We start from the raw sequence: 17,129 nt of genomic DNA, 5'->3' as shown, positions 1-17,129 counted from the left end.
GTCAAACACACTCTCGGTTTCAAAGTTTGTTACAAATGGTTGAACACCCAAAGAGTGAAGCATTTCGACTCACTGGCCTTTTGTTAATGGAGAATGGAGAACCGTTATTCAGCTAGCTAGCTAACTATCAACTGAGGGCTACCATATGACAAGTTAGCTTGTCTACCTGCCTGCTACGCTGTTGTTCCAACTATTGTAAAATGGATAGAGTTGTCAATGAAGTAACCTGCCTATGTAAAGCTGATATTTCACTCTGTAGCACTGCGCTGCATGCTAAGCAAATAGACGCAACAGAAAATGATAACTGCAACCCTCACGTTGTGACAAACAGCATAGCATGGCTAACCTAGCTAAGCTAGATCAAACGCGTCGCGCCTGTCTGAAGCTAATGACTTCGGTAATGAAGCCAGGTGGTCAACGGTACATGGACACGGGCCACGTCCCCGACACTGGCCGCATCATCTGTAGAGCTACACTGAAAAAGACTTTTAACAAGAATTCATATTGTGTAACACAGCATAACGTCAGGGCAGTAGCTGGAGCCATCACGCACCATCACCATGTCAGCTAGCTAGCTGGTAGCTGGCGCTAGAGTGTGTGTGCAAGGCCGACACTTCCATAGGAGTTTCCCCTTATGAAGAATTAAATCGTGCGGTAATTCAGCTCACCTGGGCTACGTTCCTTAATTGGCAGTCTTGACTTTAAAAAGTTGGGGTCTTTTGTTTGTTTTTCTCTCAGCCATTCACCCTTGCTGTCCCGATTAGCTCTCTTGTCGTCCAAAGTGGGATCACTTCCTTTCACCTGGGCCTTCGCTACGCTGAAACATTTGCGTAATATGCGTAACTGCACTTTACGGCGAATGCCATACGATTAATGTGGCGGTAAAGAATCCTAGTCCCCCGTAACGTGGTGTCACCATACACACTTCCACCGTCACCGGCCTCGCTCCTGAAACACAGTCGGAAGACTGTTTCCCCTAGGATTCGGATACATGCCAGACGTGGTCTGCTTAAAAAGAAAAAATACTCTCAATGTCCTCTGAGTAAAAAGACAAACCTCTTCAGAGGAAAAAGATCTCAGGTCCAGTGCACCAGTAAGTAAACATGGACACAAGTGAAGTGTGCTTTGCAGATCACAAAGACTGCACAGTCTATAAATCCCAGTGGTTTGACAAACAAATAAATAAATGAAGTTATATATGCATATACACATATGCATATATAACTTCATCTATCTATCTATCTATCTATCTATCTATCTATCTATCTATCTATCTATCTATCTATCTATCTATCTATCTTATCTATCTATCTATCTATCTATCTATCTATTTACGTTCAGTTTCAGTTAGTCTTTAGAGTGGGTTTTAGATCACTTCTTATTGTTTGAAAATAGTTTTTATTAACAGTATCAATACTAGTACTAGTTAGGTTTTTTATATAATATGGGGGGTGAGTCAGGGGCAAGACTGAAGACGTTCAGAATAGGTATTACAATCCACACCCAGCACTTTGTGGAGGCAGCTGACTCCCAGTCATGTCAACATCCCAGTCTCAGTAAACATCAGCACCAACACCTCCTCATGCTGGTTGGGCTCACACATTTGACCAAATACTAAAACTAAAGACATTTTCTGTATATGTTTATTTTAGTTTAGTTTGTGTAAGTAGGCTACATATTGTTTCAGTTAGGTTTTGTTTTTTCAAAGTCTAATTTTTATTTTTATTTCAGTTACACTAAAAAAAAAATGTTCACACTTAGTTTTAGTTTTTAGTTCAGTTTTAGTGAACTAGAATAAGCTTACCTTTTCATGCATTGTTTCATTAGATAGTTTATTATTTTTAATAACAAGTGACATTTTCCTATGTGTCGGCACCAAGTAGAAGGTGCAGGACACCAAAATATTCAGAGTACTCATGTAAATACTCCTTAATAACTACTTGCCTGAGAGTTCTAATTTAAGTGCATACGAACGCTTTTCATAAAAACCAATGAATAATATATCCTGAGAACTCTAAGGGTCCTCCCACCACCACTGTGCTCTGTTTTATGCATTTGTATGGCCGCACAAACAAAAACAATGACTAATACTGACTATTAAACAACACTGAATGAATCAGCCAGTGAAGCCAGAGATCATTCCATCTCCATGTTGTTGGCCACACAGCGGCAGCACAGAGCTTGGAACAGCACATAGAAGAAACACTGGAGTCTTCTCTTGGCCTTTTTGACATCTGAAAAGTAAAAGAGCAAAGAACAAGAGCCTGAACTCTTCTTGATGGAAGCAGCTACCAGCTGCAGTATGAACTCACACATAAGTCACTATGAGCCTTTCCTAACTGCTGCCTGGTGCCTGCCTGGCCTCCTGCCTGGTGTCCCTGCTGACGGGCGGGCCACAGGCTTCAGAGGAGCCAAGTCAACCGCAGAGCTCACTTCTGGACTTGCTGTTGTTTGTCCAGGTTCCTGGCTTTGACCTCCATCAAGAGTGGAGGAGCCTTCATCCTCTCCATCCAGCCCGGGCTCCTCAATCAAACCTCCATCAAGGGTGGTGAAGCCTTCATCCACTGCAACAATGTCAGAGGATTCATCTTGCTCCAGCTAGAGAAAACAAGTAGTGCTGATTTTGGAAAATCATGTGGTAAAGGTCTTCCTGAGACTTTTTCTTGCTGGACAGGGGCTAGTACTGCTGCTGAAGATGTAACATCTGCACCAGCATTTTGTTCTGCAAAAATAACAAAAAGACATACAAATCAGGGGTTTTAGGCATTCCCATGCACCAGCAGATCTGCTCAGTTTGATCATACAGCGGTGCATAGAATAATGGTTTTGAAGGAAATGAGATCCAGCAATATCACTTTACATCCTCTTGCACTTCATTTGCACTACAGTACCACTGAAAATCTTTGCAATGTAACTGCAATAAAAGATGATCACATATCATGATGGGCTTGTAGATGGCCCTGTCTTTTCCCTCAATCCAGTTGATGGACATAATGTCTGCTAAATGGGATTGGAAAAAGTGCAGAGATCATTGTGGCTATGAGCAATTAAAGTGTAATGAAAAAAATGTTATTGTGTGATATTGCTAATTTATATTTCCTAAAAATGCTGCTCATGTATCAAGGCCCATTTTCATCACAAACATTTTATAATTACACTGCATACATGTTTGTTTTGGTGCATTGATTTTTAGTGTTTTCTTTTTCTGTAAGTATGCTCTCTGTCTTTGAACGGTCTTCAGCAGAAACCAGCACACTTTTTTCTTTTTTTTTTTTTGGCAAAGCTTTTTATGCTAAAAAAAAACTCACTTTAAATTCTGTTTTCTTATTCTCATATCTCTATGAATCAGCAAACAGTATATTTCTCTGCTCTCTTCAGATGTTAGCCCTTGATGTTTTGCAACATTCATATTTTTGTACTGCTGACATACAGTGCCCTCCACTAATACTGACATCCCAAATAAAGACTGTCACTTGCTGGCAGTCACGTTTGTACTTTGCCAAATTTCTAGACTTGATTTTCAGGGATATCAAGGCTTATGATCAGTGCTCCAGCTAGAGTGTGGTTCGGATGAAAAAAAAAAATTGAAATTTGGACAAAAATTTTGACTCAGGTTCAGTCACATCACCGTTATTTTAGTGAAACTCTAGTGAAAAAAAAAATAAACTGATGAACCTGCTGTCTCTTCTGGCCAACTTCCTACATAGTGCTGGAGTTTATGTGACAACGCTGAAGGCAACTTTTAGGCTATTTCAGGTGCTAAATGTAACCTTGTCAAGAACCAGTAAAATCTCAGGCTCGGGTCAGGTTTGGACAAAAATATGTAGCCCAATCCGCACTCTAGCAACAGCAGAGATTTGTGTATAGCAACACCCCTGCACTGAACCAACTTAATAAATAAGGCCAAATCAAAGGTTGAAGGTCAAGGTCACATAAGACACAGGCATTTCCGTAACGATCTGGCCTGCCTCTTATAATGGGGAGGACACTTTACCGCCAGTACATAATAACAATAGTATTAGTTGTGGGTGTAGTCTTGATATGGGGGACTATGCAGCATGGGAGAGGCTACCGTTCTGAATCTTCTTGCCACTTATTTGATTTGATTTGATTTGATTTGATTTGATTTGATTTGATTTGATTTGACCATGTCAGTTGTCCTGGGGCCTGGGTCAGGGGAGGGCCCTCTAAATAGTCCGCTGATCTCTTTTGGAGACCATTTTGTCCTGGGCATGAGCAATACACAGAATCAACAGTTAGCAAGCATGGAACTACTGCCCTGGAAGGTTTTGTATGTTTTCTAGTTTAAAAAAAAAATAATAATAATTACATATGAGAAAAAATGTAAATGGCTGTGATATAGCCACCTATTTCAGATATTTTTGCTCATCATCGATCACTGATGTCCTTGGATGTCCTGGTGGATTAGTGCCAGACAAATAGAAGGCAAACGTGAAGGTCCTTAGTCAACTGTCACAATTGCAAGCAAAACACAAGCACACCTCCGTGCAGCAAAGCAGCTATTGATTTTCATTTTTGGAGTCCTTACATCTAAAATCAAACCAAAAGTATGGACTTTTGCTGTTATGAAAGAGAGGAAGGAAGGGAAGTCAACTTGGTAAGTGTGTTTACTTTAACAATCTTCAGAACTAGTTTTCCCCAAGTTCCTTGTAGCAATTAATTATGCGACTTGTTACAATGTAAAGAACCCCTCCCCCCACCCCCTCCAGTACTGTAACACATTTCTACATTAACCAGTCATTTTTACATTTTACAGGCTCTTTTAATATAATTGCAGCTTGAACATGTGTTACATCAACAGGTTTTATTACATTTTCTACTCATTTAGAGGGACATTTTAATTACAGTTTCTTATTACATTAGCCACCACTCATTCCATCATCAGGTCCCACAAGGCTTTCAGCAGTAAGTTTTACCGTTACTGTTCATATGTTACATCTTCAAATTTGCAACTGGTGCTTCTCAGTTGACAGCAGCAGTGCAGCAGCAGTGGCACGTTACTGTCAGGTCTTTGAAAGCTGTTGACTTGTGAAGCATGTCCTCTAGATGGCAGTATTACTACACCAAGGCATGAAGTCATCTTACATAATGTTGGAGATGTTCTGATGGCACCGAAATCAAATGTTTTTCTACTTTTCTTGACAAACAACAACAATCATTCCATCTCTCGTTCCCTAAATATAGAAGAGACACAGTGGTGAAAAGGCCAGGGTGTGCAGGTGACTTTCCTGGAACTGAATATGAGACAGCTTTACAAAGCCAGAATATTTGTCATTGAACATAGCTAATCAGAATTCTAAGGATAAATAAACAGTATTTAGGGTTACAAGGAACTGAACCAGGAAATTAATTGTTTAGGGTCAAGATATCCAACTGTGTATTAAGGCATAACTGTTTGGTATATTGTATTAACCCTGTTATGTGGATAAGTGTAATGTGACCAACTAGAAGTGAAGTAATGTAATATAACATAAGAAATTGAAGCCAACACTACCGTCAGTCCCATTCACATCTCTTGGTTAAACACAGAATGTGTCAACTGCCTTATTTCATTTACTTTACAAATCTTCAGATAATGTAAATAATCTGTCAATGACTATTTTTATAGCTGCATCAAATGTAATTAAAAGTGATGGTGAAAAATCAAATCAAGTTCTACTTTATAATGCCTTGTGGCTGCATTAATTTTGATAACCTGAGGGAAAAAACGCCACAAGAGACAAAGGGTGACAACATGTCATTTATTGCACTTGAGTGGCGCTGTTGAAACAATTAGAACAGACTGAGGTTTCAGTACAAAAGCGAAGAGGCTTCACTAGGGCAGTCAATGTCAGATTCAGGAGGGGGAGGCTGGGTGTCCTGTGGGCACACTGACTACACACACACACACACACACACACACACAGAGAATCACACTTGTCTTTCTACTAACCTTGTGGAGATGGACCTTTGACCTTTCTGTAACCCCTAAGCCTAACCTGAAAGATCTAATGCATGCTGTTTTTTTCCAGTTTGGCTTATTGATCACCTTACCCATTAAGAGGATTGGCACCAAAATCATCACTAGCCCCCTTTCCATAGCAGGAACTCTCCCCAGGGATGAGGAACCTTTTGAGGAACTGTCTGCACTTTGACAATTCAGTTCCAGGCATGTTTTCGCCCCACAAAAAGTCCCTGCTCTGGTGTTTGTGCTTTCCAATGGTCCAGGAACTTTGAGGGTGGGGTTTGCAGGGATGGCTGTCACTGATTGGTCAAAAGGGCTACTGTTTCCACTTGTGTATTGCTTCATTCATAAAACAAGTACTCTGGTATCGTTTGAGGACCGGTTTAGGACAGGGGAGGACATTTCTCTTTGATTGATAACACTAAAAGTACAGTTAGACTTTGCTGTCAGCTTCCTGACTCATGACAAAATGGCAAAAAAGACAGAGAGAAGGAGAGAGAGAGGCAGCATGACAGCGCTGTGCATGAGACAGCCAGTGAAAAAGAGAAATAAAACATTATTTTCAAATTGATTCACTATGGTTGTGTCTCAGTCAATCCTAAAGTTAAATGAGGAGCACAATCCCAGAACAGATGTACCCTACAGTACCTTGATATCTGCAAGTGTTTTCCTCAGTGATTGTAATCTCATGTAAATGTATGCATTTTTGGTTTCCTGCCCTAATTTCTTTTTTCTTATGTGATGTTACAAATGGTGCTGCCATTGATGCATGATTAATATGTTATCAATCATACCACATCAGTCACACACACAGTATATGGCTTTTGTCTCGCAGGCAGGACAAAGCAGAACTCCTCCGAGAGAAAAACACTGTTAGTGCCACTAACCTGTGGCAGTAACCAGTAACAAGGTAGCTAAAATGGGTTAAATAATATATGCATAATAATATAGGCAAATTAAATATGCAATTTTATTTCAACTGAAGAATTTGCCTAGTCTTTGCAGGTCTGTGGCTCATGGTAGAAACACAGGCAGGAACAGGCTGTGGGCACTGTTCAGTTCCTTGAAAAGAGGTTCCTGGAATGACTGTGCCTGGGTAACGTGTGGAAAATCCCCCTCAGTGTCTCCAGAAGAGAGCTTTGTGTTTAAAAGTGCCAGCGTGTACTGGAGCTCTAACATGGCAGCATAACTTCAACATGTAGCTCTCCAGTGCGAGCACTACTCTAGCTCTCAAGTGTTAGCGTATAGTGTACATGCTGCATGCTAATGCTTTGGGAACATGTCATTTAATTGTAGGCAACTAGATTTATCAAAGTATGTAGATCAATCTTTTTCATAATACAAATTTGGCATTGTTTTAATTATGCGTAGGAGATTCATGACCTCTGAAAACATAACTCTGAACCTTTACTACAAATCAAGCGCCTAAAATAACTAGCTGACTGACTTCAATCACTTCCTGTGGAAACAAAGCAAGTCATGAATTAAGTCTCACAGGAACTTTTCTACCATTACCAGTTCTTTTGTTGTGTATGTGTCTGGTACAATTAGTTTAAAGCAGCCACAAATTCTCATTTCCTCACTTTAGGGCATCCACAGTTAACTTGTACACTGTATGTTCAAAAGTTAACATGAGCACAAGGCAGAACTAGCCACCTACGAAGATGATTTTGTTGCCAATCCACGTAATCCTCAAACTGAAATATTGGGGTAGAATGGGCCAAATTCCAGAAAAGTAGCCCTTTAGCCCTTTGTCCTAACCTGAACCAAAGTTTCACTTACAACCTTAAAGCTTAACTAAACGGACCTGATCCTTCCCCTGACCTTGGATCCTAACTCGAAATCTAATGTCGTCCCTTGAGGAAATCAGAACTGGCAGGTATGTCTCTGAGTCTAATGCTAAAAGTGGGTCTCACACGCACACACACACACACACACACACACAGATGGAATCTCATTAGGATGTGCTGTACTGAATTGGTATGCATGGCTTTTATTGCTCCTCTCTAGATGAAGGAGCTTTGGAGTAAACAGTGAAATCATCCACTGGTCGGCCAGTGTGGAGCAGGGTTTGTGCTTGTTGGATGGGCCGATACGTCTGAACAGGGTAAACAGGGATGACCAGATAAATGGAAATCAAAATCACTTTTCCCATAGTGCTTCATTACAGACACTGTTCAAAAGTAACATAAGGTAAGTCATTGTAAAGCATTCTCTTTTCATTGACAGGCTCAGACAAGCTCAAGCATAGCTGAATTACATACAAACATTTGTTTGAATTTATCATAAAACATCTTAAAAATCCATTCATATACCTTATGACCCATAAAATATTACAAATATTTATTTTGCCTCAACTATTATACAAGACAGAGCTGGGGTTATGTATTAGTACAAGATTTACTAGACTTCTTATATGTTAAAAACAATATTCCATCATTATTGGGCCTGTGGTGAGTTGTGTACTTGCTGTATTAGCACTTCCAACACTATGTCTTTGGCAGTTTGCATACTTTGTTTCAAAAGTGCAATGGATTCCAAAATCCCCTTCATTAAGTACACAAAGTTAATAGCTCAAAGGAAGTGGTACAATCATATTCATCTTTTCATATTCCTGCTTCAGCTCCAGTTTTCATTATTAAAAAGCCTGAAGCTATTTTTATTAAACATCCTAAGCTGGCTAAATGGCAATTGAAATAGGCAACTGTGTATCCATATATCTCTATCTACATACCAGTGTGTTCTGTACAGTTCTAGTCTCATCAAGATGCCTCTGTGTGCTTTGCACAGCAACAAACAGCATGTCTTTACAACAGGGGCAGATCACATTAAGCCACATCAAAAGCCAAAATGCAAAAGCCTAAAAAGCTTGACTATTTTGAAATATACATCCTATAAATGCCTTCACTTGTTCTTAAAAGATAAAAAGAGTGTTGAAGTGGAAAGAGGTGTGGCAGTCAAGCTGTATGTGTGTGTAGTTGCTTGTATAGGTTTTTTAGTGATAGCGCATGTAAGTGTGTCTCTAAAACTGACTAATTTCTCTCTCCTTCTTTCTCACTGTCTGTATTTGTGTGTGTGTTTCTGTGTGTACGTGTATATGTGTACGTGTATGTGTGTGTGTGTGTGTGTGTGTGTGTGTGCGCGCATGTGTGTGTGTTCAGAGGTCCAGGCTGAGCAGCAGACGGGGCAGTGTCTTAAGGTCCATCTGAGGCAACAGCCATACACAGTAGAGCAGTAACCACAGCAACAGAAGCAGATAAAGCTCTGAGCACTCCGTCCACCTGCAAACACACACACACACACACACACACACACACACACACACACACACAGAAAGAGAAGAGAGGTTATAATAGGGTCAGTAGAGACACAGACAAAAAATCAAGAGCTTAGTAGAGTAAATTTTCTCTGCATATGACAATAAAGTCCTATGTAAAGAAAAAGCATTTGTTTTCAATAGCCTAGTCTGAAAAGTCCATCTTTACATTTGGTATCTGGATATTCTGTCTAGATGACGAAAGACACTTGTTACTGTAATGTCCAGATCATGCATTGCTAAGGGAATTCGTGGGAATCTGCAGGAGTCAGCAAGTTAGAAATGCCATCCGATGCATTCCAACAGTTTGCTCTTATTAGTGAGAAAGTATGAATGTGCCCACGGGGTAGAAATATCATTACCATGGCTAGAATTCCTTAAATAAAAATGTCATTGCCACCCAGTAAAATACCACTGCCACCAGTTAAAACATCATTGCCACTGCCAAAAAGGCTTTGACATCAGAATGGCTTTGCTACGGATAGAAACACTGCCTCTGGTAAAAACTCCATTTCCACAGTTGGCAACAACACTGCCACTGGTAAAAACATCATGACAAAAGTCAGAAACATCATTGCCATGAGTAATAACGCCATTGCTATGGTTCGAAACATCGCCACCAGTAAGAATGCCGTTGCCATGTTTGGAAACATCACTGCCGCCGATACAAACGTCATTGCCACAGGTAGAAACATCATGGCAACAGCTAACAATGCTATCACCATGGATCTAAACCTCATCCCTGTGGGCAGAAATGTCATTGCAACAGAAAGAAACCAGTTCAAACATGATCACAACAGGTAGAGACGTCATCTCTGCAGCTTCTGGTCTGACCAGCCAGCCAGCATACAAATGAGTTGAAGTCATAATCTGGACAGATTACAGAACACATGGAAGTGTAAAATAAAATGGCCTGAACATATTGCTCTTTACTCTTACACTGGGTGCAAATGAGGCTGAACACTGTGTGCATCTTTTTATGCTTCAGTACACTAAAAACTGCCCTCAGTTGCTGATATCCAGCTATTTGTTTTATCTGTTGTCTGCTCTGTCCTTCCCCAGGGCATATCAGTGATGTAACCATTACACTGGATTACTGCTGAAGCCCAGCTGCACCCATGGGGACACACACGCTGAAGTCAAGGGAAGCCTTGCCTTAAAGGTACAAAATGTATTTATTTACTTTCAAATGTGCAAATGACCATAACACAGTAACAGTTTTCCTAGTGTTGGTGATCAATGCCAGTTAATCCACTGTTACCCCGACTGCTGAAATTTCAAGCTCTCTAAATAGCAAAGACCGTCCGGCTGTTTTGTTTTGTTTTGTTTTGTTTTGTTTTGGGGAAAATCCCCCCTCCATGGAAATAAGTTCAGGACTTTATAATTGCAAACGTGATTAGATCTGCAAATATATACTGAGATCTGCAAATATGTATTTTAGGTATGCAAATATATCCTGTGATCTGCATATGTATGTTTTAGATTTGGTATGCATCAAGATCTGCAAATGTGTGCTTGGATTTGCAAATATATAGCACCAATTCAAAATATGTGCAGACATTTGTAAACAGGTTTCCAGACTTGGAAGTAAAGTATATATTGAGTGGCTCATGTTTCATTTAAAACTTCATTCAACCCCCCACAGATTGGTACAGGGGTCGGGAAGTACAATGAGAACATGGACACGGACAGTAGGGTTGGGAGATATCGGCCCAAAATATCAAACTATTTCAGGTATTTTCTAACGATGTTCTCGTCAACATGACAAAAAAGGTTGTTTTGTTGTTATTATAGTCTCTGGTAATGGGTAATTACCAGACTACTGCAACTCCTCCACCACGGAGCCAGTGGCAATGTTACTCTCACTTTCAGCAATGTTTGTTTTTGCTGTGTGAGATGATATGATGTCAACAGGTCAGAATATCATAATTTAAAAAAAATCATTAAAAAAAATATAAAATTAAAAAAAAAAAGAACATAGTGCAAAAAATTCCAAATTGTACCAGTAACACGCACTCCCATATCCACACACAGATGAATGAGGTGTAATTAGATTCTAAAAATGGTGGATAAAAGAGTGAACCAGAAGACAAATCATGTTCGCACAACATGCCCAGTCATATAATTTATATTGGAGTCTCAATTCCACTTCGCCACTGCACTTCATTTTGAGAACTTGCTATACTGGCCAATTTGAGGGTTATGTCACATAAAATGGAATAAAACAGCAGTGCATCCGTCTACATATGCTGCACTTGTCCAAAAGTTTTCAACTGTATTCTTGTAATGGTGTCACTCAAAATACATTTGTTATGTAGATGTAAGTTCCAGCATCAGTACCACAGAGCAGGAGACGACAGAATGCCCATTTTGTAATGTTGAGAGCTGGGTAGTGTGTGATCTCTCGTTTTTGTGTGTGTGAAGCCTCCATCTCTGTCCTGTCAGCCTGTGTGAACAGCTGCCCGACCAGATGGCAAGCGTTAAGTCTGAGTTGCCCTCGTGAGGCAAGACTTGAACACTTCTTCTAGTCTGCCCAAGCCCGTCCTGACTTTCAGATAAACAGTGAAAGGCTCTTACCCAAGATCAGAGCTGTCATCGTGACTTTTGCTGGCGGACACAGTCGTCTGATTGTCCTGTGAATGAAAAATGACCAGACGCAATAATATAGCACAGTAACTTTACACCCATCCATATTTCTGGGACAGCATATATGCTTGGTCAGTGATGTTCCCACAGAGACTGAAATGCAATGTCAAACCAACCATGGACTCGGTGGAGCAGGCCACCTTTCTGTGACGGAGAACTGTAGGGATTAGGATGTCTTCTTGTCTTCTGGAATGTGTAGTTTCAATCCTGGACAAGATAACAGCAACACAAAACACAGCCTGTTGGCTTACACCTCCACAAGAGACCAGACACAGGAAACACAGCAGTTAAATGCAAACTGAATACTAGTAGATAGCGATCTCTTACATCATTGCACATTGAGGGTAAAGAGCATGAAGCCAAAACAAAAAAGCTACTGTTCAATAGCTTTTTCTTGAATGACAGAGGTCCCCTTACCTTAATACTTGACTTTAGGTTTCAATAGCTCTTTACAGTTAACATAGAGTTACAGTTCAATTCCACTCTTTAATAAAGCCAGGAAAACACTGTTGTTGTTGATTCAGCTTGTTCATCTTGTTATTATTAGCCTGCGACATTTCCTTCTTGTTATAGCCCTCTAATGGGGGTAATGCCTTAATTTCCACTAACAGCCTGATTGTGGATAACTCAGTACATTTAAGGCAATATCTCAGCACACTGGGAGGCCAGAACAGTCCCATCCATTGCCATTATATTGCTTTCCCCCAGGGTAATGTGGGTTTCTCAGTGTACCAGGGAGCTGACTAAGAATAGAAAGCCTACCTCATAGGCTCAATTTCCATGGCAGAGCCTGGGATCTGTTCCTGAGTCTCAGTGACATCATCATCACTGCCTTCTGCAGGCCTATCTGTGCCCCGGCCTCCTACCATCTCCTCCCCAGGCAAAGAGCAATGTTCCTGGACTTCAGATGGTGTAACAACACCCTGGTCAGTCTCTGTGATTTCCTAATATGAGAGAAAGCGTAGGAGAGTACAGACAAATACAAAGAGAAAAAATAGGGGGTGAAAGATGGGAAAGGTGGAGGTTGGATAAAGTGTTTTCTTAGGGGGGGAGATAAAAATAAGTAGAGTAGACTGTGTTGACAGTTACACAAGGTATGACAGTATGATAGCTCAGAGATGCTATGAGCCACCCAGCTTTACTTCAACGCTTCTGTAGCAAATAAATATCTCTGTTTCTTTGAACTTCCAAACTGTCATTTGTGAGGTCTGTTTTTAATAAGAAGGCATAGTGTGGTTACACAGCTGCTGGTGTCCGTCTGAATATTGCTTCTTTGCCATAAATAATTTATCATCATGTAGAGCATTAGCATGGGAACATCACACTGGCTAGTCGAGAACCTTCAGAAAGCATCAGAGGGACAGAATGGTGTGATTATGGATGATGAATGCTGACAAGTCATCTGGTATGACTGCGCTAAACACGTGTGAGATTGTGGAAGTGTGAAATGTCACATTGCTCCATGCTCTTGGCTGTTTGGGCAGTTTGGCCATTCAATACAAAAACACTCGTGTACATACAGCCAGGAAGCAATGTTGGGGAGGTTATCTCAAAGCCTACAGAAAATCACCCTAATGAAAAACATGGTTTGCCAATTAAAGTTACTGAGACACAGTCTTTTGTTTATATAAAAAACCTTTAAAAATAAATAAATAAATAAATCTGTATTATCATCATATAATACAAAATGATGTGGCTATAAAAACACCACTGATTGGAATGCTAACAAAAATCATATACAAAAAGTAAGTTCACTCAATCAGCAAATATTAAGATAACCCAACCCTTCTTTTCTTTTACCGCCAAAAATAGTTGGTAGTTGAAATAATAAACTATGATTTAAAATTCTAAATCAGTACACTAAAAGTTTGCTAAAAACACAATACACCTTTAACTTCAGTCAAACTTCTGCCAAGCTATTAAAACATGTAAACTACTAGTTTAACTATATGTAGTGAAACTACCAAATAAAGCTTCAAACAAAAAAAAATCACCTTGTCCTGTTGTCCATGTATTGCTAAATCAACCCCATTCATGACATCTTCACCCAGCTGGATGAGTGGTTGTGCTTCTGGCAGTGTCTCAGAAGCTGGTGCTGGCAGGAGAGCAGACACACTCAGAACAGATGAGTGACTTTCAGTTTCCACATCAGATGGCTCTATAAACATGGGTTCCTCTTTGTCGGGGTAGAACAGATCCATGGGGTCAACTGGGTCACCAACTATCTCGTCGATGGGAGAACTTCTGTCAACATCTGTAAAAAACACGTCCATGTGTCCTGCTTCAATGACTGGCTTGTAACACTTAGTTACATTTGGCCCCAAGTTGTCCTGATCTGATCTGTTTTGTTGTGCTATCGCTGTCTTATTGACAAGAAAGGTCGGGCTCAATGTGTCTTGGTGTCCATTGAACTGATCACGTGAATTCCTCTCTATGTCTTGGTCAGAGTGAACAGGGGGAGTTTGGTCATCAAGAGGAGACCCGCATTTCTGTTGGGTTATACTTATTTCCATATTTTCTGAGGCCTCCGGCCCCAATGAATCGGCAGTTGGCAAACTCTTGATATCATGTTGGTTTATGTCAGCCAAATGCCCATTTTCTACTTCTCTCATTTGTTTTGAACCTTCTGGCATAACCTTATCTGACAATTGACCTTCCAAGTGGCAAACGGTACTTTCAGGGGCTTTACCGTCATCATGCTCCCTGGACTTACAGCTCTTTTCAGTGAGATTTTCAGATCTGTTGACATCAATGCCAAAACTCTTATTTCCAGAATCCCCAGCATGACATTCTTTTTGTGGAGCACATGTCCTCTCTTTGTCCTCCTCAGTTGGGTCATTGGAAATGGAAGTCAGAGGAACATTTGTATCCATGCTTAGGTCCAGACTTGATGCTCTGTCCTGGTTGGTTAGATGTGTGCTTGCTATAGCATCATGGATCTGTGTGCTGTTATTTTCTTGAGGATCTGTATGGCCATTAAGGATCTCTTGACTCGTCCCATCTTGAGTTGTCGAAATTTCTATGACGTCTTCACCTCTTCCCTTTGAAATCTCTACCTCCACTCTTTCCTTGTCAGAGGTTTTGTCCTCATTCAAACATTTTGTTTCAACATTCAGTTGTCCTTCATGTTCCTGTGATTCTCCACTTAAGTCCACATGGTCTTTTGCACATTCTGAGTCTTTGTGAGCGTTCGCTTTTACACTGTCCTGCTTGATCAGTTCTTCAAAAAGGTCAGGGGTTTGTGGTTTAGGGTTGGAGAAAGGTTGTGACTGGTTACTTTCATTAATTTTGACCCCAGAACTAGCCGATTCTGTCACATTAGATGGCTGCACAGAAGGTTGCCACTCACTTGATACTTCTTTTCTTTCTTCTTTTTGAAGCAGGCTCATATCTGTCTTTTCAGAGTCTTTCTCTGCTTTGTTATCAGCTCCATTCTGACCAGGTTCATGTTTAGATGCCCAGCCCTGGTTGGGGGGCAAGATGTTTCCTCCCTCCTCCTCCTTCTCAGGATGTGCTTGGATTCTTTCGTGAGTGCTCTCTAGTGAACTTAATGAGTAGATCCCTTCATCTGCATACAACTCAGGAATCGACTGTTTATCAGACGGTCTATCCACAATGGAGGGCATCAGTTCTTCATCAAGGGTGGTGACCTCCTCAGGTGTGATGGGGGGTGCACTGACATCCCAGGCAGTCCCGCTGTCACACAGTGAACTGTCACTTGGGCTTTGACCAAACCTCTCTGGCATTGCCTCCACCTCACTCTCTACCCAAGAGTCTGGCGAACTGATTGCCGAATCACCAATCAATGACTCAGTGTTCACTGACTCAGTCACTGAAGAGCCAGTAGGTGAGTTTGAGATGGTAAAGACCTGTTTTCCAGGATCCTTAGCATCTCCTGCCACAATGGGGGATTTGTCATCTATAGGGGTGGACCCTGCCAATGAGTCTACACTTGCCCAGGAGCGAGCCCCAACTGGTGGGGAAGTGGGTGACATGGCCCCTCTGTCCTCCGACATAGACGAGATAAAAATTTTGGGTGGGGGGTGTACCCAGTCCTTGCGGACTATGTAGGGTCTCCCCCTCAGACGGCCACGGTGGATACCATTCCTCATCTGGTCGAAGTCACTGTCACGGGAGCTAAGCCGGCCCATAGAGATACTCCGCTCAATTAGCTGGCAGGGCTCCTCTGGCTGAGAGAGAGACAGAACAGACTGGCAAATAAGACAGACACATGGAAAAAAGTAATGGAGAACATGTCTGTTCTTACTAAAGTAGTCAGTGATCCGGAACATAGCGCTGATTCTAATAAGGTTTTGGTTCTGAGTCTCTTTGATCTAAGCGCAGGATTTAACACAGTAGACCACAACATTCTTATAAATCATCTTAAGAACTGGTTTGGACTCTCAAAATGTGCTCCTAATTGGTTTCAGACAAATTACAGGAAGGATTTTTTTCCTAAGCCTTGGGGATCACATGTCAGAGAAACATGATGTGTCATCTGGTATTGCACAAGGATGCTGTCGTGCTCCCCCTCTCTTTTCTCTAGACATGCTCCCATTAGGTGATGCCGTCTGAGAATATAATGTCAATTTCTACAGTTATGCTGATGACACAGAATTATATACTTCTGTACAGCCATTGACATCAATGTCTTATGCTCCCTAACTGCCTGTCTATCTGCAATTAACAAATGGATGAGTAATCATTTTAAAGCATAATGAGGAAAAAACAGAAATATTTGTAGTTGGCCCCAAAGCCAAAAAGAGATGCACCTTCTATAAGACTATGAAATTTGGCTTACCAGATTAAGGCAGAAGTTGCAAGCCGGGGTGCGATTTAAGAGTCATTAAGTTTAAATTCTCACATAAACAAGGAGACTAAGACAGCATTCTTTCACCTGAAGAAAACCAGGGATGTGGCTTTTTTCTGCTATGCTCCCAAGCTGTGGAACACCACCCCCAAAGCTTGGTGAACACTTTTAACAAGAGCTGAAAACATATCTGGCCAATCTAGCATGTAACTAGCTGCACCTTTTATTTGGCTATTTTTATTTTTACTTGAACTATTAAGTGTTTTAACATTTGTTTGCAGTAGACATATTTTACTACACCCATAAGCTGCCTTTTATGCCTTTGCTTGTTATTGTTTTAAATTGTCATGTTTTATTTGATTCTTTATTTGATTCTTTTTGATTTTCTTTTT

General features: G+C 40.8%; 2 protein-coding genes across 2 annotated transcripts in view; both read right to left on the bottom strand.

The window, feature by feature from the left end:
• The window catches only part of dicer1 (dicer 1, ribonuclease type III), a 48,490-nt gene extending 47,686 nt beyond the window's left edge, over positions 1-804 (bottom strand). The window contains exon 1 of the mRNA XM_030044169.1: positions 669-804. The gene's annotated coding sequence lies outside the window, so the exon portion shown is untranslated. The remainder of the gene's footprint in view (positions 1-668) is intronic.
• A 4,944-nt stretch (positions 805-5,748) lies between these two features.
• Positions 5,749-17,129, bottom strand: part of clmna (calmin a) — a 47,939-nt gene continuing 36,558 nt past the window's right edge. Inside the window, exons 9-13 of the mRNA XM_030044495.1 lie at positions 13,922-16,117; positions 12,690-12,871; positions 12,044-12,134; positions 11,859-11,914; positions 5,749-9,246 (exon numbers count right to left, since the gene is read on the bottom strand). Of these exons, the coding sequence (XP_029900355.1) occupies positions 9,123-9,246; positions 11,859-11,914; positions 12,044-12,134; positions 12,690-12,871; positions 13,922-16,117 (2,649 nt within the window). The 3' untranslated portion in view covers positions 5,749-9,122. The remainder of the gene's footprint in view (positions 9,247-11,858; positions 11,915-12,043; positions 12,135-12,689; positions 12,872-13,921; positions 16,118-17,129) is intronic.

This window comes from Myripristis murdjan, chromosome 22 (genome assembly GCF_902150065.1).
Source record: "Myripristis murdjan chromosome 22, fMyrMur1.1, whole genome shotgun sequence".
NCBI lineage: Eukaryota > Metazoa > Chordata > Actinopteri > Holocentriformes > Holocentridae > Myripristis > Myripristis murdjan.
This window is presented reverse-complemented; position numbering and strand designations above follow the sequence as displayed.